Genomic DNA, 27,029 nt, shown 5'->3' with positions numbered 1-27,029 from the left:
TCCACCGAATGCAGATGAGATAAGCACCAGCAGCCCCGCGACCCCGAACGGGACAAGCGGTAGTACATGGATGGATGGATGGATGCATTTTCTCTGTCCAGTATTGTGTGCATTCTGACAATAAGCATACATTTTGCTTATTAATGAAGACAGACACAAAATGGATTGCACACCTTATTCTGCTTAACAGAAGCGATCCACTTTGCACACATTTAATACATTAGCCTTGCGTGTGCTATCAAGTTTGCACTGTTTTAGTACACGCTAACCTTTAGTAAATCAAGCCCTTAGACGTTAAAACAGTTTAATGTTGCTTTTGCTGTATGAATGGGGTCATTGCCTTGCTGGAAAATAGATCTTCTCCCAAGGCACAGTTCTCTTACAGGGTCAATCGATTATTGTCCAAGATTTTTTTAATTTTTCTGCGTTCATGTTCCCTTCCAACTTTACAAGTCTTCTCGGGCCTACTGATTAGAATCATCCACACAACATGATGTTGCCCTCACCATGCTTTATAATGGAGATGGTGTATTTGTGGTTATGTCCTGGTGTTTGGTGTTTCCAAATAATAGCATCTCATCTGATAACCCGTAAGCAAATTAGTTGTCTCACAGGCCAAAGTCTCATTACTTTGATGTGAAAGAAACATTTTAGTCAAAAGGTTGTATCACCGATGGAGGTGGTGAATACTTTTGCAGGGCAAATGCAGAGATAATGTGAACTACACAGAACCATCACAAATCCTAAGCCGGACTTTCTTTCTGCGAGATATTGGTGCCCCCAACAACCTAATTTAGAATGAAAAAACTCTTCTAAAATAGAATCTGGCTACCAGTTAAAAATGCATTAAGGATCAGATAGCATTGAATTTAACAAGTGGAAAATGTATTGGTTTAATTGTTCATAGTCGACGAGGTGGCGACTTGTCCAAGGTGTACTCTGCCTTGCGCCCGAGTGCAGCTGGGCGAGGCACTAGCACCCTCCGCGACACCAAAAGGGACAAGCGGTAGAAAATGGATGGATGGTCATTAATTATTTTAAAATTGTTCTTCTAAGGGATTAATTGATAAAACTATTTTGTTTGCATGTTCTCCCCGTGACTGTGTGGGTTCCCTCCGGGTACATCAGGCTTCCTCCCACCTCCAAAAACATGCACCTGGGGATAGGTTGATTGGCAACACTAAATTGGCCCAAGTGTGTGAATACAAGTGTGAATGTTGTCGGTCTATCTGTGTTGGCCCTGCAATGAGGTGGCGACTTGTCCAAGGTGTACCCTGCCTTCCGCCAGAGTGGAGCTGTGATAGGCTCCAGCACTCCCCGCGACCCCGAGAGGGACAAGCGGTAGAAAATGGATGGGTGGATGGATTTTTACATTCTTCTGGGAGCGCAAATTATTTACCACACCTGCTGCATCATATTAAGCTCGGAGCAGTGGGGGAATTCATCAACCCTACGTTGCAGCTTCACCAGATGTACTATTACTCTTTCTCTTTTAGCAAGCATCTCTTTCTCGCCGTTTTTCTTGGCAGTCTGAAAGACCTAAAAACAATTATCCATATCTTGAATACAAACTTGATAACAATAGATTAACATGTAGGTTCAGACTGGAGCATTACCTCATCGCTGAGTTCAAAGACCTCTCCAATTTTCAATGGCCACGTAAACACAGTTGAATTGAGTTCTAGATCTTCAGGTTCAAATATGTTGACATCTAAGAGGTAGCTCAGTCTGTTGTAGGCTTTCTGTCAGATCACAAGAGCAACTCATGTTGATGGTACTTTTCGTGAGGGTAAAAACAATTGCACAGCATAGCGTAACAATGTAAACATTTACGACTTATGGGAACATGTTACCATTATTCTTTCCTTTAGAAGTGTAATGCCCTTTGTCTTAGTTAATTCAATGTATTCAATCATGTTGGCCATGTCATCTGTGGTCTCTGGTACTTTCAAAGCATTTTCGCGGATGGTTTCAAAATCACAGCATATCCTTTTTCCAGAGACACAAAACATTCAAATGTTTAAAATGTGTAAAAAAACAAAAACATTTTTTAAATAAATATCAAAATCCGACTCACTGTAGATTTTGCTCACTGTGTTTGATTTTCATTGTGTCAATAAGTATTTTAGCCCAGGCTTTAGATTTTTTAGCCAATCCCTGATTCAGGTCCTCACACTCTAATTGGACCATTGCAAAGTGAGCTTTTGTTGGGAGGTTGCCAATCTTCCTTGACAAGTCACGAAATTCATCCACTTGCTGTTAAGTACAGTCAGGTCACACACTAATAGTCATCACAAAGACGTGGATGAGAAAGGTTTTTAAATTTTGCAGAATGTAATTTCTCACCTGAATATAGTCAGCAAATGAATGGGTTTCTTCAACAAAGGTCTCAACTCGAGTCTGTGCAGTTCCATTGACTAACCAGTTATAGTTGTCAACTACAATACAATTAGAGTTAGAAAAGCATGCACTAAAATCATTGGTTGGATAATGACATTCTTGGAGATTAGGTATTCGTTACCGTAATTCTGGAAATATTTGTTAGGTCCTTCCAGATGCTTTCGAACAGTTGCCTTTAAAGTAAAATCAGCCCAAGCAAGCGTGTGATCAGGGGCCTTGGCATCCACAAATGCAGATGTAGACTCTGCCAGCCATGACTGAACTGTCTGAACTTTCTGTGGATCAATTCCAGATATTTTAAAAACCATCTCTAAATACACTTTTAGGAATATGAAATAACTGCTTCAAAAGAGTAGGCATAAAAAGATATGTTACTTGATCTTACCTGCAATGTACTTGTGATGGCATTAAGGATTTCAAAAATATATTTTTCAACTTCCTGTAAGGTCGGGTATATTCCCATCTTTTCTTCATTAAATGTCAGCGCCATTTGAAAGATGGGCAAAAAGTGGTAGTTGCTTGGCTCAAATGGGTAAACAAACTTCTCTACACTCCTCTCAAGAACTGCTTTCAACTAAGAATTTAGAAAAACGAACAGTGCTAAAGTGTACTAGAAGAGAATGCAAAGAGACTATATAAAAATGAGTCTATGAATGATCTCATTCATTCATGTCATTGTAATCTCAGGGCATTCAATCGATCGCAACTGGACTGTTTGGTTTGTCTTAAAATACATTTTGCCTTTCATCCTAGTAGGTTTCATCAGTTCATGCTCATAGACTTTTAGACTGGTCAGATCTAGTCTTAGGATGAACTTATGAGCATGAACTGATGAAGCCCACTGAGGTATTGGCACCAGCGGCTAGACTACATCTGACCAATCTAAGTCTATGAGCATGGACTGATGAAGCCTACTCGGATTTGAGGCGAAACGTCTTCTAAGACAAACCAAACAGTCCAGTTACGATCAGCTGAATGCCGTGAGAATAAATAACATGAGGAAAATCCAAATGAAATTAACACTAAAGAGTATTCAATAATGTATGAAACAAAACGCCACCTGATTAGAGATTAGGGTGCATGCACAGTCAAAGAAGCTATCCAGTGATTCTTCTTTAACTGATCCCAATGTTTTTGGACTTGTTAGTAAGTTGATGACTTTAGGGAACCAGGTATCCATGATGCTTTCTTCTGTTGCCTCACATTCTTCAGCCAGGTCTTTAAGTAGCACCTTGCAATCAACAGGCCCCAAAGACCTGAACCAATATGATACACCAATGTGTTCAATCTTGACAGGAGACATTACCACAAGTACTTGAACATTGAAGCTTCTGTGCATTCACAACCTTTTTTTCCTACCTATATCCTGAAATATCCACCAAAACCATTGAAGAAAAGGTTGTGTAGCCAATATCCAAGACAGTTTGCATAATTGGATGTAGAATGTGCAAATGTTCCGTCATAAAGTTCCGGTTTGCAATAAATGTCTCGTGCCGTGTTGGGGAAAATTCAAGAATGCTACAAAAGAGAATCATTTTACAAAAGGGACAACAAACTGATGATGAATCATACGTGTCATTAAATCACTCACTCCAGTGGGAGGGATTGCTGTTTTTCTGAGGTAGTGTCTTCACACTCTGGATTCTTTAAGAATGTGTTCACTTAAACAAATACATATTAGGTAATCATGCATAGATGATGTACAGTACATACATAAAATTGTCAATACCTGTGTGCTTGACGATAACATCATGAAAATTGTCGGTGACTTCGCAGAGGAGCTCCTGCAGGAGTTTGCTTTTCTGAATATTGTCTTTATGTTTAGGAGGGATTTTACCATCAATGGATTTCAACCAGTGCTGCGGGATTGGAATTACTGGCCGGCTTTCTACACATTGCTTCAAGAATATGTAGTTCATCTGCAAGAGTGGTCAAAAAAATAAGACTTTTATATTTTTAAATGACTTTCAAAACCGTAAACTCACCCTTTGCTTCCTATCCTCACTTTGCATCTGTAAAGCAAGTAGTGAAAAATATTACACATTATGTTGCTGCCCTACATTTGCAGGAATGAGCTGTAGTTATTTAGGAAATATGTCATACAGTAGAAGGAAATTGGGGCTCTGGTGATGGGCTGCGCACAACTCTCCCCCTATCTTTGTTCCGCCTGTAAGCTTCCACTGCTTGTGACACAGCCATGGAGCTGCCACTTTGCAGGAAACCAATTGGCCTGCACAATGATCAAAAGCCTGAGTACATAATGTTTTAAATATGACTTAATACCGACTATTTAGTTGAAAACATACATTGGTAAATGCAGTCGCTGTTGTTGCACTTTCCTCCATCGTTGCTCCAGAATTTTATTGTAAGATGTTTGAGACTCCTTATTGACATGGACAAACATTTCACATTGCAGTTATAGGTTCAAGAAGTGATTTAAGCCAATGCCATTTATGTCACAATGCATTTAAGACATTTTAGTAAAGAGTTTAAAATGTTTGAGTTATTAATAACATATACTACATAAACAAATGCAAACATAAAACTATACTAGGCCTACAATACCTGGTCAATACTTAATTATAGTTGGCTATGTGTATGTTAATTTTCTCTTTTCCAAGACATAAACGATTTCTATTTGAGTAGCAGCACAGAAAAATGGGCAAATGTGACGTCTGAAGAAGTGTTTAGTACATAACAATAGCAAGATACAACTTAATAAAATGCAAATATATTTTTGGATCTTTTAATGAAGGTTAATATATATTATTTTACAAAGGATATTCTCACCGCTCTGTCAGATCCCTCCAGTTCCATCTTCAAAATAAGACAGACACAACTGTATTGAAGGTCCTGCTCTGAAAACGTATAGAAAGCAACAGACTTCAGTGCAAGAGTGCATTAAAACATAACTAAAACATTTTCAGCACACATTGACGACAAACTAAGAGTTAACGTCTAGTTAAAGATACGTCACTTACCTTGTTGATGACGTCAACGATATAGATCTACGTTCTCCGTCTGTTTGACATGTGATGTGGTCACGTGCAAGTCCGACAACACACGTAAGACCGTTTGATTGGCGTTTTGGGTGAGTTGGTAAGTTGGTTTGTCAGATAATTAGGTTGCTTTCTCCTTGATACAACAGAATATAGGTCGGTGGTTATGTTTACCCTGCTCTTTGCTTGCCAGGAGCGCAGTGTAATACATACAGTATGAGTATCATAGTAGAAGGCCTCAAAGCAGTCACTGTATTCCGCAATACTTCTCTCTGACGCTAGATGGCGCGGATTTTCTGGTACGTAAACACAGTGACGGTAGCGTAATGCAGTGGAGAAGAACGTGTACGTCATTTACACAATGGCGGAGGCTGGGTGAGGAGCAGTCTGTGTGTGTGAGAGAAACAGCTCGTAATCGTTAGAGCTTGCGCTGCATTGCCCGAATTCGTGCGTGGTGCCTTAAAATGGCCCTAAACCCCGCCACCATGGGGAAAAGAGACTGGGAATATACCGATACGGGCAGTCTACACCAGGAAAGTGGCGAGCCTCAGAAGACTTCAGCCGCCACCTCGGCCCCGGCCAACCAAAATGGCGATCAGCCCGGCTGTGGAGACAGTGTAATACCCGAGCACGAAGCCCCTGAGCGGCAGACGGACACCCGTAGCTGGAGTGGTTCACCCACACTAGGCCACAGACAAAGCGTGGAGCGGCCTCGGAAGTCCTTTCAAATCCCGAGGAAGAAGAAAGAACGAAAAGGTGGTGCCATATTGCTGTTATTTTGAACAGAGCGTGTCCTGTCTTTCATATGCCTCCTGAATGTTGCTAACCTGCTAGCTAGCTAACTGACTGATAGTTGACCAAATGCACGCCGTTGTCGATCGAAACATCCCGTTCTAGTCTATCACACACCTCGTCTTGTCCGATGTAACGTTAGTGGGGCTTCTATGACTGACTGTCTCTCACGTATCCAAGTTAGCAACGGACGGTAACGAACAGTGTTGCTGTGTGGGTTCCGGAAAGTGTCATTTTGTGGACAGCTCTTTTATAAGCCCACTTGGTCCGGTTTGCTCACCTGTAATACCCTACGTGTCAGACTAAATCATGCTGCTGGTGTCAACGTGTGCACCTTACTACGCGTGATGAACATGCTTGTATCTTCTCCAGTATTCAACAGAATGTTCTCCTAGCACTTTGAGTCTCGTGATTGCATCTTAATCAGCTGCTCAGTAGATTCCGTGTATTTCATAATATGAACTTTTACACATTTTTACCTTACAATTACCCCATGCAGATCCCCCCCAAGAATATTAAAATGTAAATATACTCACAAACTGCCACAAAGCTTTCTGCCCCTAGTGCACATACATCACATTCTTCATGCCCATGGCCATGCTTGCAATGATTGACCTACCGGTACTTCCCCACCTTATCTGAATGCATTTAACTGTGTTCAATTCTCAAATTGATTGTGAATAACTTGTCTTTTAGCCCTTTTCTGTCACAAAGATTGAGCCTAATGATGCACAACAGGTGTTATCTGGCCTCTTGCATGTTTGGATTGTCTTACCTCCAAGTCAATACATGCGTTGGTTACTGGGGGCAACGCTGTAACGAGTTACTTTTAATGATTGTTTATTTTTAATTATGGATTACATATCAGCAACTTCTTGTATTGATCACGATTCGCATTGCGATGTGGTGCAGCTGGTTCCTTAGTAGCCCACTATTCTGCGAACAAACCTCAACTCCCCTTTGAATATAAAGTCAAACACATTGTATTTTGCCTTTTTACCTATTACTTATCTAAGAAAGTTTGAAAACAGCTTTGTACTGCAGGTTCTACATGCTAATCCACTTGTTTTATATCTGCATAGGCTTGTTCCAGCTTCTGCCCCCTGACAGCCGTGAGTTTGAAGAGCTCTTGAAGCTTCTCTCATCTTTTTACCTGGATGCATCATCAAGAGGAACCTTCACCTACTGCAAGGCCAGACTCATTCACAATGAGCTGCTGGAAAAAGAGGTTGGTGGTAGTTTAGGTGCACTGCATACATTTCAGATCATATTTCACTGTTATAGTGTGGTAGGTTTTTTGCATTAAGGCTGAAGCTTGCATCCTCTCTGACAAATTTTTTGATTTGTTTATAGCTTTTCCGTGTTGGTTGACACGTATCTTGCAAATCTCTTCCAAAAGGGAAGAGGAAGTGTGTTTTCTGAAAGAGCAACTACAACTCTCGTTGATTATCTATTAGCTTTTCTTTGTGTCGTAATTGTAGTAAACAATGGCGACTGAAACAACATCCACATTTTTTTTGTAATTGGAGTAATCATTTTGAAAAAGCGGTCACTTTTATTGTACATAATCCTCTGAAACCAGAGGAAAAGACATTCATAAAGATGGGCTGTGTGACCCTTGAAGGTGTCGAAGCACAGGACGGGCGGGACGGAAAACCCAGAAATTATGTAAAATTTAAATAAAAAAAGCCGACCAATCACAGCTTTGTGGTCGAAGCTGTTGCGAAGCTTTACTTTTTTGAAGGTGTGTGAAAGATCTACCTCAGTCCTCGAAGGGAGAGGAGCTAGTTGGCGTCAGTCACGAAAGCTACTTGACCTCAGAGCATATTTCAGCCTTTACAGTCATTATTTTGTAGGTTTGTGATGTTCAGACTTGATCTCCTCTTTTGTCTTCTAGTTTATTGAGAAGAGGCGGGAGATGAAGCAAGAAGGCCGGACAGACCAAGAACTGACAGAATCATACTGCTTCTTATATGCAGATAAATCCAAGGTTAGTTCCTCTGAGGCTATAATGAATGATCTTGATGACTTGATGCAGAGTTTTGCATGTCACCTTCTATGTTTTAGTTTCAGTGGATCTGCGAGAAGGGTTTATCAATAGGACACTCCAAGATAACAACAGTAGGAAATCCAGCAGTTGGTAAGTTACATGACTACAAAGTTGCAACAAAATGGTAATAGTAGCCTTTTTTAAAGCTGAGAAGGCTTCTGATGGTGCAGTAATATATTAACTGTACACAAACTCTAAAGTTGAACATAGTTAGCTCTCCACAATTTGAATTTGATTCTGTTTGAAAATGTTTTTCCCAACCCAAATTCCTGTGTCGTTATAGGCATTTATCTCTCTAAATTCTCTGATTTGTTACAAATCAATCCGTTCGAAGTTGGCTCAGTCGGAGACATAATCATTTTTAAAGTTATGAGGGTAAGACTGAATCAAGTATTTATTTTTTTTACATTTGCACACATCCAGAAAATCCAACCAGTCTGGTTTTTTTTTCTCAGGGAAGAGTAAAACACATCCATGAAAACATGCCAAATAATGCTAAGGAACCTGCGACTAAGTTTGACTGTCATTTGTCCAAAAGTGCCAATAGGGTTACATCTTTGCTGTCGTACAGAGCATTTGAGCGCACACAGGTATATTTGATCATTATCAGTATTAAAGGATTAAGATTTTGTTTTTTAAACTGACCGTCTATTTTTTTTACAGCAATATTTTTTCGAGTTTGCTTTTGATGAAATTAAAGCACGGCCCAGGCATGTGTGCCCCTACGCTGTGTTTTCCTTTCAGTACAAAGGCAAGGACGTTGCAGCGACTTCTTTAACAACACACAGGTAAAACATTTATGTGGAAAATGCAGGCATTGTAACATCTCCCTTTGGGTCTGTGTGATTTTCAACATACTTTGTGTGTGTGTGTGTGTGTGTGTGTGTGTGTGTGTGTGTGTGTGTGTGTGTGTGTGTGTGTGTGTGTGTGTGTGTGTGTGTGTGTGTGTGTGTGTGTGTGTGTGTGTGTGTGTGTGTGTGTGTTTAACAGGCTTAACACCATATCCTCTGAAGGAAGTCGAGGTAAAACAATTTCTTATAGAACCATTGGCAAATTCTCTAAAATTTTTAATCTGTACGTTTGTGTCCTGCTGTCAAGCATATTGCAAGCATGTCCAATGTCCAAATCTGTGTTTTTTAACATTAATTTCTGTGTCAAAATATCACTTCCGCGGTTTTTATTGAAATGTCGATAAAAATAAGCAGGTACTCTCTGTTCCTCTTGCCTAAATGGCGCAGTGTGTTGCAGGACGGAGACACGATTAGGAGCACCGAAACAAACATGTTAGTTAACTTACCATCTAGTTAGCTTACTTGTTGTCATCTCCGATTGCTCTCCGAGCCACAGCGTTGACGACTGTCCACTTTAGACTTAGACAAACTTTAATGATCCACAAGGGAAATTGTTCAACACAGTAGCTCAGTTACAATGATGGAAAGGACAATGCAGTTATAAAGAGACTAATATAGCTATAAAAAATCTAACATATACGAATATATACATAATATGTGTACAGAGTAATTTACATACAGATGGGACAAGTGGTAGAAAATGGATGGATGGATATATTATATTATGTCTATAACATATATACAATATAAACCAATGACCATGTACAATATTACAGTATATACAGTCTATATGACAGCAGCAGCATAAAATAGAGAGTAGGTCCAGCAGGAAATAGAAAACAGACATTATAAACAAAGAAGTAGCTAACATGTCAGGTGTCTAGTAATAGGCAGATGTCATCTATTGCTGTATTGCGAGTGATTATACAGCTGGATGGGGTGTGGAATGAAGGAGTTCTTGAATCGCACAGTGCGGGAAGGAAGTTGAAGGAGCCTGTTGGAGTATGAACTCTGCTGTCCCTTAATTGTCAGGTGGAGTGGATGGGCAGGATTGTCTATGATGGCCAGCAGTTTGTCCAGTGACCTCCTGTCCCTCACTGACACAAACGCCTCCAATTGCGTGCCAATAGTTTGGCTGGCTTTCCGGATCAGATTATCAATCCGGTTTGAGTCCCTTTTGCTGGTGCTGCTCCCCCAACAAACCACTGCAAAGTACAGTGCACTGGCCACAACAGACTGATAAAATATCTCCAACAGCTTGCTGCACACATTGAATGACCTAAGCTTCCTCAGGAAAAAGAGTCTGCTCATGCCCTTCTTGTAAACAGCTTTGCAGTTGTCCTTCCAGTCAAGTCTGCTGTTCAAGTGGACTCCCAGATACTTGTACTGCTCCACTACTGCCACCTGCCGGCCCTGGATCTTGATGGGCTCCACCGGGGTCACTCTCTTCCTGAAGTCGATGACCAGCTCCTTGGTCTTGTCCACATTAAGGACCAGATGGTTCGCCTGAGACCACTCCACAAAGTCAGCGATCAGTGTCCTGTACTCCAATTCCCGTCCCTCTCCGATACACCCGACCACAGCAGAGTCGTCAGAGTATTTCTGCAGGTGGAAGGACCTGGAACTATACTGGAAGTCTGAGGTGTACAGGGTGAACAGGAAAGGAGACAGGACGGTCCCCTGTGGAGCACCTACACCACTGACCACAGTATCCGACACGGAGCTCCCCAGTCGCACAAACTGGGGCCTGTCAGACAAGTAATCAGTGATCCAGGAGACAATGGATGAACTGACACCCATCCTGAGCAACTTGTCACTCATCAGAATTGGCTGAATGGTGTTAAAGGCACTAGAGAAATCAAAAAACATGATCCTCACAGTGCCCTTCCCACCATCCAGGTGAGAGTGAGCATGATGCAGCAGGTAGTTAACAGCATCGTCCACTCCTACATGGGGCTGATATGCAAACTGTAGAGGATCCAGGGAAGGAGCCACAAGTGGCCTCAGCTGATCCAGCACAAGTATCTCGAGGACCTTCATGACCTGGGACGTCAGGGCTACAGGTCTGAAGTCATTTGAGCTCGATGGGATGGGCTTCTTGGGCACCGGCACTATGCAGGATGTTTTCCATAGCACTGGTATCCGTTCTAGCTTCAGACTCAGGTTGAAGATGGAGTGCAGGATCCCAGTTAGCTGAGCAGCGCAAGTCTTCAGGACCCAGGGGTTGACTCGGTCAGGGCCTGCTGACTTAGCTGGATTGACTTTCTCCAGCTGCCGTCTTACAAGTCCAGGTGTCAGACATACCGGGCTGGCTTTCTCAGTGGGGGTGGAAGTGGGGGAGGGCAGAGGGGGGAAAAAACGGCTGTGGCAGGTAAAAGAGAAGGAGGGGGAGGTGGAGGTGTGAGAACAGGAGTAGTGGGGGGAGGGCCAGTAAGGGGTGCGTTGCTAAATCTGTTGAAAAACAAATTCAGCTCGTTGGCTCTATCTGCACCCCCATCCAGCAGTTTGGCTTTATTGTTGAAGCCTGTGATGGCCTTCATACCCTTCCAAACCTCACAAGTGTTGTTTTGTTGGAGTTTAGCTTCAAGCTTCCTTCTATAGGTATCTTTCCCTTCTTGAAGATTAACTTTGAGCTGCCACTGAATCCTCTTCAACTCGTCCCGATCACCGGATCTGAAGGCTCGCTTCTTTTTATTTAGCAGCACCGTTAGCTAGTTGGTGATCCAGGGCTTGTTATTTGGGTAACAGTGGACAGTTTTTGTCGGGATGATGGAGTCCTCACAGACATTTATGTAGTCAGTGATGCAGTCTGTGATTTTGTTGATATCTGTCCTGTGAGGCTTACAGAGTACTTCCCAGTCTGTAGTCTCAAAGCAGTCTTGTAAGGCTATGCCTGCCTCAATACTCCTCATTTGCACTGATTTAGTTGAGATGGGCTGCCTCCTCACAGCAGGAACGTAAAGAGGTGTTAAAAGCACCAGATTGTGATCAGACCGTCCCAGGGGGGACAGGGCAGTGGCTCTGTATGCATCTTTTGAATTAGCATACAGTAGGTCCAGAGTTTTATTTTCCCGTGTTGCACAGTGTACATATTGATGGAAAATGGGTAAAATAGAGTCCAGAGAAACATGATTAAAGTCACCCGAAATGAGAATGAGGGCAACGGGATGTTTGGTCTGTTGCTTAGCAACAGCGGCGTGAATGGTGTCACAAGCAGCAGTTTCGTCAGCAGAAGGAGGAACATACACTCCAATGAAGATTACAGAAGTAAATTCCCTTGGCAAATAATATGGCCGAATTCCAACAGCCAGAAGTTCAATGTCCGGCGTACAAACACACTCCTTTACAGTAATATGAGCAGGATTACACCACCTCTCGTTCACCAAGATGGCAATCCCTCCGCCTTTTTTCTTACCGCTCAGGAGTGTGTTTCTATCCGCCCGTGAGGTTGTGAAGCCGGGTAGAGACGCGCTGTGGTCCGGGAAGTCCGCATGTAGCCAAGTCTCCGTAAAACACATGATGCTGCACACGGCGTACTCCTTTTGAGTTTGGACGAGCCCAAACAATTTGTCCATTTTGTTCGCCAAAGACCACACGTTCCCCAAGAGGACAGAGGGGATTGCAGGCTTAAATTTCCTTCTGCGCTCCTTCATCTTTATGCCGGCACGGCGTCCCCTGCGCTTTTTCCGTACTTCCACGGGAAGGTCCGGCCGCGTTCCCCATAGCGCTGGTAAGGAGAGCGCAAACAGCTCCTCGCGGGTGTAAACAAAAGGTCTACTGCTCCGCTGATCAAAGCCAAACACAAAACGGCCCGAAAAGAAAAAGAAAAGTAACGAAAACACACAAAAGTTCCCAAGAACCATAATTAGTGGTTTATGGAAGGTAAGAGATTAAAAAAAGGCAAGAAAAGTTAAGAATAATACCAAAAATAAAGTAAAATGAAAGGAATTCAAAGGAGCTACTGTGATGTGCTGCCACTCTTCCAAGCGTACTCAACGAACTTTGCTGCTAATAATATTTAGATGAACATATATTAGTCAGCGGGAAGGTATATCTTTGACGTGATGGATTGTAAACAGTGGTCACAACACCGAAATAATCTTACTCGAGTGGGCGTGGTTACAGTATATAGTTGCCAAAATAAAAACTTTTTTGAGTACATTTTCCATTGTATTTGAAAGATAATATTGCCAGTAAAATATCTGCTGAAAAAAACCTAAAAATTCTGTGCTACATTACATGGAACATGTAAGTGTCAAAAAGACAGCCAAAGGAGGTTGGTAGATGACAATAAATCAAAAGGTAAAACAAATATTGTGTTGAAATGCACCTAATTGCAGGAAATGTAGTTTTGATTTTCAAACTTTTCTTTAAGGGTTTGCGTGGTAGCACTTTGTGCCGATAGAAATGTTCCTCCCTTTTTTCATCAGTTGTTCCCCCTTGTTTTTCTCAAAGGGTGCTCACATCCCTGATATTGGTGACCACAAGTTCTATAGCGTTTGTCAGCAACTGTAGCATTTTTTTCTTTTCTATTTTTTACTATGACCTATGTTTGTAATTGCAGGGCGCCGCTGCTATTCTGTGTGGAGAGGTCCATTGGTAAACAAGGGCAATGAGTTATTTCCCATCTGTTTACGATCATCGTCGCGGCCCTACCTTCCTTTCAAACTGTGAGTATAGCACTGATACAACATGACATACTGTCTTTTGATAGATACACTTCATTTATTCAGATTGTTAGACGTAGTGCTGCAAATAGACTGAGTGTAAGCAAAATGTCTGGTATTTTTTGGCATCTGCATTGATTAAATTGACTCAATCTAAGAATAAAATAAACAATATTAGATATGCTTTTTGCAAGTAGATGGAAAAGCGATGATTTGGCAATGATTCTACAATATAATCTCAATTGGCATGTGATAAAAGGGGATGGAAAGACAACTGATGTGTGCAATATCTTAAGACCAGTTCCTCTAGCTTTCCTTTTACTGCAAAATTGCACATATTTGCTTTACTGTCAATCAGTTTACCATGCAGTCACTACAAGTTAGGAATTATCGTCTTACAGTTTTGTAGAGAAAAGCCATGAGTGTTAGTAGTGATTTGTAAATCACAAAGCCCTCTTGCTGTAATGTATTGCACTTAATGATACATGTCTGTTCTTGGACAAATGACAAAGTTCTGTTCTATTCTAATTTAAAGACTAAGTTACATCATAATGGTTTACTCAAGATTTAGGGTAGCAATTCAGATCATGAACTCTTCACAGCCAGAAGACCCACAGCTTTGATGCTGTATGTGTTTACACCTCTTGTTGGATTTATTAAACAGACCTGAGAAGCTGGAGGTCAATCAGGGCATGCACCTTGAGCAGGTAAAGCGAAAGATTCCTGCAGTGCTCTTCTCTTGGGACACCTACAGTGCATCACGGGAAGGTCAGTAAGAAAGTAGTACCTCAATATCAATACACAGTTTGTTTTGTCAAGTTGGTTGACCATTTCAATGTTCGCATTCAAAACACATTACACCAAGATAAATAATTCTCCAAACTGTCACCGTGAGACCTTGACTCTCTCGGCAGGAAATGTTTTAAGTGATTTATTTTTTTTTTTGCTCTGTTACAGTGATGAAATATGGGATGACATGCAGCCTTTTTGAGGTTGTGGAAGGAAAAGGAAAACTGACCAATGGAAGTCTGGTGGGACTGATTAACAAACTTGAGAAAGACAGACTGGTTAGTCACTGTTATATACCTCTCACATACTTTAAATCACAATAGGACGTATTTTACATCTTTGTTGGTCAACATGATATTTATGAACATTTGAGAGAATTAAGGTACTTTATATAGTCCAAAACAGTGATTCTCAAACTGTGGTACGCAGGCTCTATCTAGTGGTACGCCAAAGAATCAATTAAGTGATTCATGTTTTATTTTCTTATATTCAAACAGTGTTACTGTGCAAACTGTGTGTAATGGTACAATGGCCAAAAACTATTAAATATACTTCTTAAATAAGACTTCTACTTTGTTTTTTAATAAATACTTTGGCCTACTACGCTACTGTATATTAAAGTTGGTAATTATGGTGGCACTTGGGAGAGCCAAGAGTTTTCTGAGGTGGTACTTGTTGGAAAACAATCTTCCACTGGATGACCAGTTTGTGTTTATAGAGAATATTTTATTGAACAGTGTGGAAAATCTTTGTCTAATAATTATGCAAAAAGGAAGCACAACTGAAAATAAGTAAAAATGTAAATGTCCAACAACAGTGTTGTGTAAGTTAATGGCTCACTCAGGATGATAATATAATATATACTGATTGATGTTTGTGACTGCATTGTTAACTCCTTTTATGTAGGTGCTGGTGAAGTGCCTGTTTGATCGAGGCTTTCTCTTCCTGTTGTCCTCAGCACAGATGGTGGAGTCCAAAGGTACCAACAATCCTTTCTATTGCCGTTATTTCATAATTCCCTATTGTGTCAGTTCAACTCCTACTTTTTACTTCCAGTACAAATTACCCTTTTAAAAAGCTTCCATTTATTTTGTAGAAAGGCGGGGGCGGGTTGAAAAGAGCCTGCAAGCAATATTCCTCTTTCACGAGTCAAGGGCAGTTATGAAGTATTGTGAGTATTTTATTATCCTTATTTTACATAGGCATCTGATTAAAGCTTTGGCAAACTGATTGATAACATCTGGGTGATCAATATCATATTTTACCTCAATAATACATGATTGTGTTGAGTCATGTAGTAAGATCTGTTCTCATTACATCGTGTCTGAATAGACTGACACGTGTCTTTTCAGCGTTAATTAAACTTTATGGAATGAAGCCTAATATAATGTTGCATTTTGTGTCTTTTATGTCAGCTTCACGACTGCCTGAACCAGAGCCATTGATAAACGAGCCACAAACAATAATAGAATCTTTGGAACGATTCATCCCTGCCTTGCATTACGCCTTTTTCACATTGCGACCCAATGCAGGCAAGGACCCCAGTTCAGGTGTGGAGCGACAAGCCACAGATTATTTAAGTCGCGTGGATTCAGGACGAGTGCGGCCATTCATCGTGCCTGACTACAAATATAATCTGGATGATAGGCCTTGCACGTTTCCCGTACCCAGACCAAAAGGGAACATGGAAGCCCTACTGCGTACTTACATCCACAACCCTTCCAATTATACTTTACCTCTGAACAAGGCAAAAGACATAATTGAAAAGATACGCAATCCCACACCTGTAGCTGATCCAGTACCTGTAGAATACAGTCCTGTTTCTGACTGGGGTGGCTCAGACCGCTCAGACAGGACAGCACCAGAAAGGCTTACACAGGAGAAGCCACCCTTGGACACTAGCAGACGCAGGTCGGGGTTGGCCCCTTCAAATGGGGCTCAGTTGCAGCACCAGTCCCACACTGAATCCCAGCCAGAGCATCCAAGTTTGTTGCTGGCACGGAATGAGTACGATAAAGACAAGATGAAGCAATTACTAAAACTGATCCAGCACCATAAGAGAGCACTAATCCAGGATCCTGAGAGGGAAAAAGAAGTGGATGGAGCCTGGGAGTCAAACTATCTCAAGAGAAAATTTGATGACGATGAGAGGGAGAGCATGAACAAACACCAACGCACTGATCTGCTGAGCAATGGTGAATCCAGCACAGGTAAAAAGATGTTTGTGTAGGTTTACAACGTAAACTTGGAAGTATTGTACATTTTTTCACAGCACTGTCTGATTAATTTATAGTGTAAAAACTAAAACAAAATTGACATTGAAGAAAATGCAGTACTTTGGTTTTACTCAACTGTAAAATTGCACTTTGAATCTAAGCTTTAAAATGGATTTTAAAAAATGAGCTTTAGAAAGGGCTGTTTAAAACTTGCTAAGTTATATTTTTCAAAACGAAAAATATAACAAGAACACTATTGCCTACCTTATGTTACAATTAGTGGTTTAACAGAACATTTAACAGGGACGGCGTGGCGAAGTTGGTAGAGTGGCTGTGCCAGCAATCGGAGTGTTGCTGGTTACTGGGGTTCAATTCCCACCTTCTACCTTCCTAGTCACGTCCGTTGTGTCCTTGGGCAAGACACTTCACCCTTTGCCTCTGATGGCTGCTGGTTAGCGCCTTGCATGGCAGCTCCCGCCATCAGTGTGTGAATGTGTGTGAATGGGTAAATGTGGAAATACTGTCAAAGCGCTTTGAGTACCTTGAAGGTAGAAAAGCGCTATACAAGTACAACCCATTTATCATTTATCATTTATTTTTTATATTTACTAGATATACTCTATAAAATCTGCTTGTCTGTCCAAGGAATTTGTCTGGCATTCAGGCTTTCACTCCGCTGTCTTGTCCACATGCATACGTAAGGAACGCATGCACATACACAAAAACAGTCCCAGAGAAGCAACAAACAATTTTGCAGTCATGTTTTTGTTACGAATGACTATACATTCAATGATAGCTAACTTTAAATACAGCGGCTAAGCTTTGCTAAATCGCTGTAATTAGCTGAAAACACACAAAGTGTGTGCATATATGTTACTACGTAGGACAGAGTTTATGTGCTAAAAGCCGAAAGAGGGCAGAATAAAAATATTTCAACACTTTACACACAGCCATGTAAAGGTTGCAAACAGCCCCTTTGAGCTTTTGATGGCACATCGATAATGATGTCCCTGATGTTTTTTGCACAATGCACGTTAGGGCTGCACCTAACGACTATTTTGATAGTTTTTACTAGTCCTCGTTTAAATTATGAAGCGTATAGCACATAAAGCATAATATACACAAAACATACTGCTTAAGGTTCCAACAAGTTTTGTTCCTCTTCCTAGGGATACCAATAAATGAGATTGGAGAAGAGGGTGGACAGAGTGAAAATCTGACAGCAGTGATGGAAAGCATGGGGATCTATGACACTGATTTGAGAGCTTGTGACAACTCCAATACTACAGCAGTTCATGAGACCCAGCGTCTTCTTAAGATCCTGCTAACCACTCTCAACAAAGCTGTTGCTGAGGGATCAATACCTGTGCAATCAAATCAGGGTGAACAGTCAACTGGTCCCGAAAGGGGGGAACTTGCCTGTGGTCTTGGCAAACAAAAGGAGCTTTTGCCACAAACAAACTACACAGAGGTGAGATGTGAACAACAGATTCTAGCATTTGTTTTCCTAGAACACTGGTTCTAAAATGGTATTACCCTCAAAGTCACTCAGTGGTGTTAAATGTGTGTATATATATATATATATATATATATATATATATATATATATATATATATATATATATATATATATATATATATATATATATATATATATATATATATATATATATATATATTTACATATATATATAGGTTGATTGGCAACACTAAATTGGCCCTAGTGTGTGAATGTTGTCTATCTGTGTTGGCCCTGTGATGAAGTGGCGACTTGTCCAGGGTGTACCCCGCCTTCCGCCCGGGTGCAGCTGAGATGGGCTCCAGCGACCCCAAAAAAGGGACGGGCGGTGGAGAATGGATGGATATATATATAATTGTGTGTGTGTGTGTGTGTGTGTATGTATATATATATATATATATATATATACTACCGTTCAAAAGTTTGGGGTCACATTGAAATGTCCTTTTTTTTTAAGGAAAAGCACTGTACTTTTCAATGAAGATAACTGTAAACTAGTCTTAACTTTAAAGAAATACACTCTATAAATTGCTAATGTGGTAAATGACTATTCTAGCTGCAAATGTCTGGTTTTTGGTGCAATACCTACACAGGGGTATAGAGGCCCATTTCCAGCAACTATCACTCCAGTGTTCTAATGGTACAATGTGTTTGCTCATTGGCTCAGAAGGCTAATTGATGATTAGAAAACCCTTGTGCAATCATGTTCACATCTGAAAACAGTTTAGCTCGTTACAGAAGCTACAAAACTGACCTTCCTTTGAGCAGATTGAGTTTCTGGAGCATCACATTTGTGGGGTCAATTAAACGCTCAAAATGGCCAGAAAAAGACAACTTTCATCTGAAACTCGACAGTCTATTCTTGTTCTTAGAAATGAAGGCTATTCCACAAAATTGTTTGGGTGACCCCAAACTTTTGAACGGTAGTGTGTGTGTATATATATATATATATAATTGTGTATATACAGTGGGGAAAACAAGTATTTGGTCCCCTGCTGACATTGTAAGTTTACCCTCTTATAAAGATGAACAGTAAAGAACCTTAATTGAAATGTAAATCTCATTGTTCTGTTTGTCTTAAAATTGTGTTGAGAATGTAATAAAAAATCAGAAAAAACACAGTTAATCTATGTACTTTTAATACGTTTTTTAATGGACCTACATTTGCATTTAGGAACAAAGCCTTGTTGCAAAAATACAGCAAATAAACCTAATGTTAAAGTGCACAAAGCTTGATTTGTGTTGAAGTTATTTATGTTTTTGTCTAAAGTTCAAGATATAATTCTTGTTTTCAACCAAAATGTTTTTTCCTGGTTAAAGAGTACTTGGCTGAAAAAAATATTTCACAGTAGATACTTTACTGGAAATAGGCTATGAACCACTGCCCTATAACATTTTGCAGTGCACTTTGTGTAAACTAATTGTTTTCTCTGTTTAGGAGGATATGGATTGTAGCCCTTCAAGTCCTTTTATTGCAGTTTCTCCAATACACGAAGCTCAAACCACGGCCAACACAATTGTTATCGCATCTACAAATGAAGGTAAATCATGTCATCGTGTATTGTAAAACTATCTAGATATAGATTTGAGGGAATTACTGTGACATGTATTCTTTCTGCTCTCCCCCAGAAAAATTGCAGTCCATGCCACAGCCCGACACTGTGACGATGGAGAACCTTGAGCCAAAACTACCCCTAGCTTCGGAGGTAAAAAAGGCGGCACAAGCCACGTTACCAGTGGCAGAGGATGTCCCATTCATGCCCTCTATTAGCTTAGACACCATACTCAACCAGGAAATCCACAGCCTCACTTCTGACATTAAAAACGTCATGCAGAGTCACCACATGACTTATACTTTGCAGCTACCGTCACGGTTAACTCTACGCAATTCCTGGCAGCACAGTAGTTGCTTCTCAGACTTTGTTGTAGAGAATGTCACTCCAGTCTACGTGGAGGATCATGTCAAAGTACTTTGTGAGCAAATGGAAAGGTTGATCCCAGTCCCACCTGTTCCCCTCAAGGCAACTTCCCCAGAGCCCAAAGAGAAAACATCAGATTTAACAATGTCATCACCCCTGCAAACTTCCAGAACTGAAGTACAGTCCCTACTGCTGACTACAGACTCATCCCAGATTACTAAACAAGGAACTGTCAGAGAGACTAAAGCTAAAGCAGATGCTGTATCAGCAGAGATCAAGGATGAGGTCTACTCTCCTTCTCAAATCCCACCAGAATCATCAGAGAAATCCAAAAAGTCTGTTTCTGCTTCTACCCCTGCTTGTACTTCTGCTTCTACATTTGTGTCCGCTTCTGGTTCTGTTGCTGGGGATGTGACCGGGATTGGTACTGGTCCTGGACTCCTGGCGGGCAGCCTCATTGGTCAGCTAAAGCCTGAGGTTTTCAGCAGCTTGGTGGAGATCTTTAAGGACGTCACCAAGAATACAGTCAAGTTTTACATTTACTCCGTCGACGAGGGGGAGGAGAGTACTGTCTGCAAAGAAATAAAGGTATAACCATCTACATGCTTGCTCATTTACTTTTACTCTCATTGTCAAAGTGTGAATAAGCCAGTGAGTGGCAATTGTTGATCGCTACATCTGTACAGTACTGTCTAATTAGCAGCTTCCGTGTTAAGTAGAAGTGCATACTCTTAGGTATCACATTACAAAAATGCAGTCTGACGTTTTCTGCAGGTTATCAACACATCAAACATCACTCAATTTAACATTGTGAAAGTGGACATTTCACTGTGAAAGCTGACCACTTGCATGTTGTATAAGGAAGGACATGTCCATCTGTGTCCCTTTATTGAATTACAATTACTATATTTATGTCCTGTTTCTCTTAAAGGAGTACTTGAAAAGCCTTGGCAACAGTGAGTGCAGCCCAGGGATGTTTCTGGAAAACAGTGGCAGCCTAGACAAACTACTTATCATCATTCAGAATGAGCACATAGCTGCACATGTGCACAAGGTGAGATTAATTCTATTGCTCCCAGCTTCCATCTCGCGTGCAGTCTCCATTTCATTTTTTTGATCCCTTGTTAAAGTTATTGTAAATTATGTCGTCATTGATAGCATTTATCTTTACATGATTTTCATACAACAATTAACCTCTTCTCTACCTGGCAGATACCAGCACTGGTCTCTTTGAAGAAGCTACCCTCAGTGAGCTTTGCTGGAGTTGACACTCTGGATGATGTCAAGAACCACACCTACAATGAGCTATTTGTATCTGGAGGTTTTATTGTATCTGATGAGTTTGTCCTTAATCCTGACCTCATTACACAGGGTGTGTTATTTTTCTTTTAATGGCAGCTTCATTTGTGTAACATTTTGATTACTATCCAATCATAATTTATTTACTCTATTATTTGTTTGCTCAGATCGCTTACAGACATTGCTGACGTTCCTGGAAGAGCAAAGCAGCCCTGAACAACCCTGGCAGTGGAAGGTGCACTGCAAGTCACAGAAGAAGCTTAAAGAAATGGGCCGGTCAGTTGGAAGTTGGAAAAATCACCAAAACACATGCCAGATTAGAAGTTTGTTTTGCAACCTGTTAAGAAATGTGTGATTACAGGGCAAGCTGATTTATGAATTTGTCACAGGTTGAACACCAATGCAATGGCGTTACTCAACCTTCTGACAGCCTACCAGAAGAAGCACCTTGTTGAATTCCTTCCTTACCACGAGTGTGACGCCCAGTTACGTCAGGCTCCCGATCTAGATTGCCTGATCAAGCTTCAAGCTCAACACACACAACAGCGGCACCTTATCTTCGTCACAGGTAATTTTTGTTTCTTTGAATGTGAGTGTTTGAATAATGAGCATTTATGACTGATATTTAACCCAAGTTCTGAACTATTGTTTACAGAGAGGCCCTTTGAGATGTTCTTACAGTATTCCAGAAATGGAATAGTCATAGCAAGCATTGATGATATTATGAGTGGTTTCCACAGCCTGATTGGCTCTATCAATCAAAATGAGCTTCCAACACCCCCTTCTACTGGTGGGTAGGACCATCAGAGCCTTTCTTTTTTTACAGCAATCTAACAAGTTTTTGTTGAAGTGTCTTTTGTGTTGTTCCTATTTTTCAGCAAGAAAGTGTGTTGAGCTTCACATACATATTAATGTGTAGCACCTTTATTTGTATCTTCTTCCCCCCCCTTTCTATTTTCTTTCATTCTGGCTTTTCCTGTTTTCTCAGTGGTGAATGATGAGTGTGTTGGAGAGGAAGACATGTCGTTAGACTCAGATGACGATGTAATGCCCACAGTCACTCAAAGCAAAGAGCAGAACTTGCAAGCTCAGAAAGAGAAGTCACCACAGCCGCCCCCTCCAACTATGGATGAGTTCCAGCCGCCGTTGCCTGACCAGCATGCCACCCCTGATAGAACTCCTCCACAGTCTGAGTACAACGCTCTCAAAACGGCCATCTCTCAGTTTAAAGCTACAAACCAGATAGGCATTGGCTCTTCAGAGTTGGGCAACTTGTCTCCTGGAGGTTTCCCTGTGAATCCTCACCAAAGTTTCCTGTGTCCCTCTGCCAGTTGGTCATCTTACACTGGCTCTTCTAGCTATACGGCCTCGCCTGCCTATCCGGCCTCCCCCTGCAGCAGCAACCAGGAACAGGAGTACCGCCCTCCAGGCACACCTTCAACTACAGCCACCCCACCTACTGTCAACATCACAGCAGGGCCTCTCTCCAATCTGGCGTCCCTCCCTTTAGAGATCAAACCACCACCTCCACCTCCCTTTATGATGCTTGGTCAGACATATGGCTCAGACACAGCAGGAACTGGAGCTACTGGGACCTCTCCACACACCACCTCACTCCCTTTTGTAGACCACAGTGACACAGCCAAGCAAAGCTACATGGCGGGCATTCCCATAAATACCACTTGTACCACAGCACAAAATGCAGACATGACACGAAAGGCAGCTGGGGAGGGGACTTGGGGGTCAGCAGGAACCACCACCTGCAATCAGGTTTTGCATCCCCCTGGCCCAGTTGACCCCACTGGACTGCCAAAGAGTGGGGAACCCCTTGGTGACAGCAACCCTGGTTGTCAGAGTGGTAGGACTCCAGTGAATTGCACTGACAAACCTTCTGTAGGTGTTCCTGCAGTTGCCACTAGGGGAGGCTCAGTTCTCAGACCTAACTTTCCTGCACAGCCTGTGTGTGGTACAGGCTATGGTAATGTAGGCGGCAGCATGAATCATGGGCCTATGAGGCCTGCGATGGGTCCTGGGGGATACCGGGGGAGAGGAGTACCTCCGGGTGGATTTTGGCCACGACCAGGTCGAGGACATGAACGGATGGGTGGGCCTGGTGGTGGTCCTTGCGCTTGGGGCTACCCGGCCGGCAGGGGTGGGCCACAGAATTATTACACAGACTTCACATATTCTCATAATTATGCCCCTGAGTAGACAATCAACTCAGTGGCAGGGGCAATGTCCAGAGACTATTTCAACTGGCTGAATGTATATATAATCCTTGTAATAAGCTTGACTATTTCAATTGTTTAATTAGGATCCTGGTTTTCTACATTAATAAAGGTTGATACAGGCAGTGTAGAGTGTACTACAATTGCTTAAACGGTATGCACACTCTTAATGTAGATAGAAGACTCCCTGTATAAACCAGTATATTTATATTTGCCAAATATGTTATTGGCCTTTCAGCGTCTGAATTTACCCTGTAATTTCTGTTTATTCTGGTTTTGAAACGGTTTGTGAAATACATGGGGAAAACATATTTTTATATATATATATATATATATATATATATATATATATATATATATATATATATATATATATATATATATATATATATATATATATATATAAAGTACAACTTCACATGCTGTTTGTTTTCTTATTTTACATTGGCTGTCCTGAATTCGATGACAATAAAACATTTGAAATATTGTGTGATGGCATTGAATGATAATGGTGTCAAGCAAACAGTATACAGTTACACTGTTCTCATACTTGTATTTCTAAATCCAGCTGTGTTGGACAACACGTTTTATGTTCTAGCCAGTAAATATGATAATCTGAATAAAGCGATACAAAAAGATTGGATTATTGTCAACAACTGTGACTACACTTACGGGTCAAGCGAGATAGTAATATGTTTTTTTTAATTCCATTCATCCATCCATTTACTACCGCTTATCCCTTTTGGGGTCGCGGGTGGTGCTGGAGCCTATCTCAGCTACAAAATGCCTTGATACGATAAATGATTATTTGTTTTGGGGCAAATCGTCACTATTTTGTGCTCTATATGTACACCAGAGGTCGCTGTTTGACTAATTAAAAAAATAGGTTAACGTTTTATCTCTAGAGCCTGTTTGTGCTGCCGTAACTTGTGGGAAATAACCAATGCTCCTTTATTAAATCTGCTGTAACTCACTAACACCTTTATTCGCTTGGAAGCAGCTTATTGAGCAATGTTTTTTACAAATATATATATTTAGGGCACAGCAAGGGTGCCGCGGAGGAAACACACCGTTAGATTGATTCTGCTGCAGGGAATCACTGAACATGACAAATAATTATTTATAATAAAAACTCTACACATATGTGAACAAGGGATTATCTAATGCATGAAAGAAAGGATTTCACAATCCATACAATTCAGTTAAAATAAATATTGTTGACAAACCAACACTCTGTTACTTCTATATAGTCTTTCTTGCATATATGCAACAATTTTAAATACATTAACATTAAACTAGAGTTTAATGTTAATGTATTTAAAATTGTTGCTTCATGTTATCCTTATGAGTTGCATGTGCACGAGGTCATATGCGTTCAAGAAGTAGTTGGTAAACAAACAAGCTCGCTACGAACGATATTCTAATCTCTACTTTAATGTTGTGGTTAATTATATCATGTATAATTTCCCACACTGCAAAAACACTCCGCGGCGGATCTCCCGCGGACGTATCGCGCTTTCCGGAACGGAACCGCGAAACGGACCCGCATCGGCGTCCACTTGCTCTCAGGAACGTATCCGCCAAGGCGACGGGTCGCGGATCCGCCGTGACGGCGCGCTGCATCCGCTCCGCACCCAAGATCAAAGCCTAACCTCCCGCCGCGGACCAGCAACGGACTCATAAAAACCCTGGCTCATCTGGCCGTTTTGGACCCCTTTATCTTATTTTCAAAATCCCTTCGGTTCTTGCTGTAGGATAAAATAGGAAACTAAAAAATTCACTAAGCCCTACTACAGCAATATATGCTTATGTAACCGAGGGTTTATAAATATCGCCTAGACTGTATCAAACTACAAAATAACAAACACGGAGGCTCCAGTTCACACGAGGACCACTTTATTTTTCTTCTTCTCACAAACCTCCGCTTCACCACACATGACATCACTTCCGCTCTAGGCGCCTTCAAAACAAGAGCTCCAAGCATACACTGCAAAACAGCCTATAACAGGAACTTAACATCATTAAGAGGCATGCCCATAAAAATAGGTTACATACCTCCCCTCCTACAAAAAGAAACGTCCTCGTTTCAACATCATAACAGAATAACTGCAAAAACAACACAGGCAGTCAAAACACAGGAGTTAACCCACACACAAAAAAAATATATATATATGCATGTTCCCCACACACCACTGCAGTCACGCATGCCACACTATTCCCACGTACACCAGAAAATTCTGATACACCATAGCATCCCGACATACTATACACATATGAAATATTTGCCATCACAGTAAGAACATATCAAGTTACCTTGACAACCTCCAACCGAAAGCCCAATTTTTGTTTGATTTTCTTTCTATTTCTAAACAGCTAACCAAAAGTGACAAAGTCCTTGAAACGAACTGGTTGTCTCACATTCCCCCCAGAACGAGAAACAGTCTGTAGTGGCTCTCTGATGCCTGTAATCTGAACAGTCCCTGTGTCACCAGAGGTCAGCGGCTCGTCAGCCCCAGCACCCCCCTCTGGCGACCCCTCGTCCAGCAATGAGGGAGCCTGACTAGGAGAAGTAGGCATGCCATTTGAAAAACCAGCAGCCATCGGTAGTGTGTATGGTTTCAGTCTATCATAATGAACGACCTGCCCCTGTCCATCAATTTCCAAAGGGTTGCCAATATGATAGGTGAGTCCAGGTTCCCCTTGAGAGTCCAACACAGACAGGACCCTGTAGGGCCCCCTCCAGTGGGGAGCAAGTTTCATCCTGTCCTCTGTCGGATTACGTAGCCATACCAGATCCCCTACTGCATACGGCCGGTGACGCACAGCTCCATCATAGTACAGCTTTTGCTTCTCGTGAGCGTTGGCGCCACCTTGCCTGGCACCAGCGAAAGCAGTCTCCAGCCTCTCTGCTAAAGAGGCCACAAAATCAGCAAGAGAAAAAGGCAAGTCAGAGCGCACCAAATGAGACGGCACCAACACATCCACTGGAACACGAGCCTCCCGTCCGTGAAGTAGATAGTACGGACTGTAGTTGGTGCAGGCATGTACAGATGTGTTATAGGCGAAAGCCACCTGTTTCAGATAATCATCCCACTCACCACCGCAGGCAAGCAGCGATTTGGCAAGCTGGTCGATCAGCGTGCGGTTAAAGCGTTCAACCATTCCGTCCGATTTGGGATTATAAGGTGTAGTGCGTGTCTTTTTAATTCCCAGGAGCTGACACATTCTTTGAACAATCTCAGCTTCAAACTGCCGCCCCTGATCACTATGAATCACTTCAGGAACACCATGCACCATCAC

General features: G+C 41.5%; 2 protein-coding genes across 3 annotated transcripts in view; one reads left to right on the top strand and one right to left on the bottom strand.

Moving 5' to 3' along the window:
- LOC133653891 (dynein axonemal heavy chain 12-like) overlaps nucleotides 1-6,419 on the bottom strand; it is a 71,831-nt gene extending 65,412 nt beyond the window's left edge. Inside the window, 17 exon segments of the mRNA XM_062053708.1 lie at nucleotides 1,405-1,539; nucleotides 1,617-1,742; nucleotides 1,854-1,989; nucleotides 2,078-2,256; nucleotides 2,347-2,438; nucleotides 2,522-2,675; nucleotides 2,786-2,974; nucleotides 3,461-3,656; nucleotides 3,760-3,918; nucleotides 3,992-4,061; nucleotides 4,130-4,319; nucleotides 4,386-4,412; nucleotides 4,504-4,630; nucleotides 4,707-4,783; nucleotides 5,191-5,258; nucleotides 5,382-5,535; nucleotides 5,613-6,419. Of these exon segments, the coding sequence (XP_061909692.1) occupies nucleotides 1,405-1,539; nucleotides 1,617-1,742; nucleotides 1,854-1,989; nucleotides 2,078-2,256; nucleotides 2,347-2,438; nucleotides 2,522-2,675; nucleotides 2,786-2,974; nucleotides 3,461-3,656; nucleotides 3,760-3,918; nucleotides 3,992-4,061; nucleotides 4,130-4,319; nucleotides 4,386-4,412; nucleotides 4,504-4,630; nucleotides 4,707-4,783; nucleotides 5,191-5,217 (1,884 nt within the window). The 5' untranslated portion in view covers nucleotides 5,218-5,258; nucleotides 5,382-5,535; nucleotides 5,613-6,419.
- On the top strand, nucleotides 5,410-24,070 carry tasorb (transcription activation suppressor b). Of its 2 annotated transcripts, none has more exons than XM_062053710.1 (23): nucleotides 5,410-5,499; nucleotides 7,274-7,419; nucleotides 8,089-8,181; nucleotides 8,259-8,331; nucleotides 8,525-8,616; nucleotides 8,697-8,831; nucleotides 8,905-9,029; nucleotides 9,232-9,263; nucleotides 13,657-13,762; nucleotides 14,424-14,527; nucleotides 14,717-14,826; nucleotides 15,455-15,527; nucleotides 15,645-15,719; nucleotides 15,964-16,758; nucleotides 17,934-18,235; nucleotides 19,722-19,824; nucleotides 19,913-20,790; nucleotides 21,134-21,256; nucleotides 21,415-21,574; nucleotides 21,669-21,777; nucleotides 21,891-22,069; nucleotides 22,157-22,291; nucleotides 22,490-24,070. In XM_062053710.1, the coding sequence occupies exons 3-23, from the start codon at nucleotides 8,110-8,112 to the stop codon at nucleotides 23,710-23,712; spliced, it is 5,004 nt and encodes a 1,667-aa protein (XP_061909694.1). In that variant the 5' UTR covers nucleotides 5,410-5,499; nucleotides 7,274-7,419; nucleotides 8,089-8,109; the 3' UTR covers nucleotides 23,713-24,070. The 2 variants fall into 2 exon arrangements, with proteins under 2 accessions (XP_061909694.1, XP_061909693.1); XM_062053709.1 differs by lacking the exon at nucleotides 5,410-5,499 and adding an exon at nucleotides 5,580-6,155.
- The last annotated feature ends 2,959 nt before the right edge of the window (nucleotides 24,071-27,029 follow it).

Source organism: Entelurus aequoreus, linkage group LG07 (genome assembly GCF_033978785.1).
Source record: "Entelurus aequoreus isolate RoL-2023_Sb linkage group LG07, RoL_Eaeq_v1.1, whole genome shotgun sequence".
NCBI lineage: Eukaryota > Metazoa > Chordata > Actinopteri > Syngnathiformes > Syngnathidae > Entelurus > Entelurus aequoreus.
Note: the sequence above shows the minus strand (reverse complement) of the source record. Positions and strands in the feature narration are given on the sequence as shown.

What these genes read in the sequence shown, in the direction of transcription:
- tasorb (XM_062053709.1), top strand. Translation starts at nt 5,864, where the DNA reads ATGGCCCTAAACCCCGCCACCATGGGGAAAAGAGACTGGGAATATACC. An exon ending in TCATTTTTAAAGTTATGAGG is followed by an intron (nt 8,617 to 8,696) that starts GTAAGACTGAAT and finishes TTTTTTTCTCAG; the next exon opens with GGAAGAGTAAAACACATCCA. An exon ending in TATCGCATCTACAAATGAAG is followed by an intron (nt 19,825 to 19,912) that starts GTAAATCATGTC and finishes GCTCTCCCCCAG; the next exon opens with AAAAATTGCAGTCCATGCCA.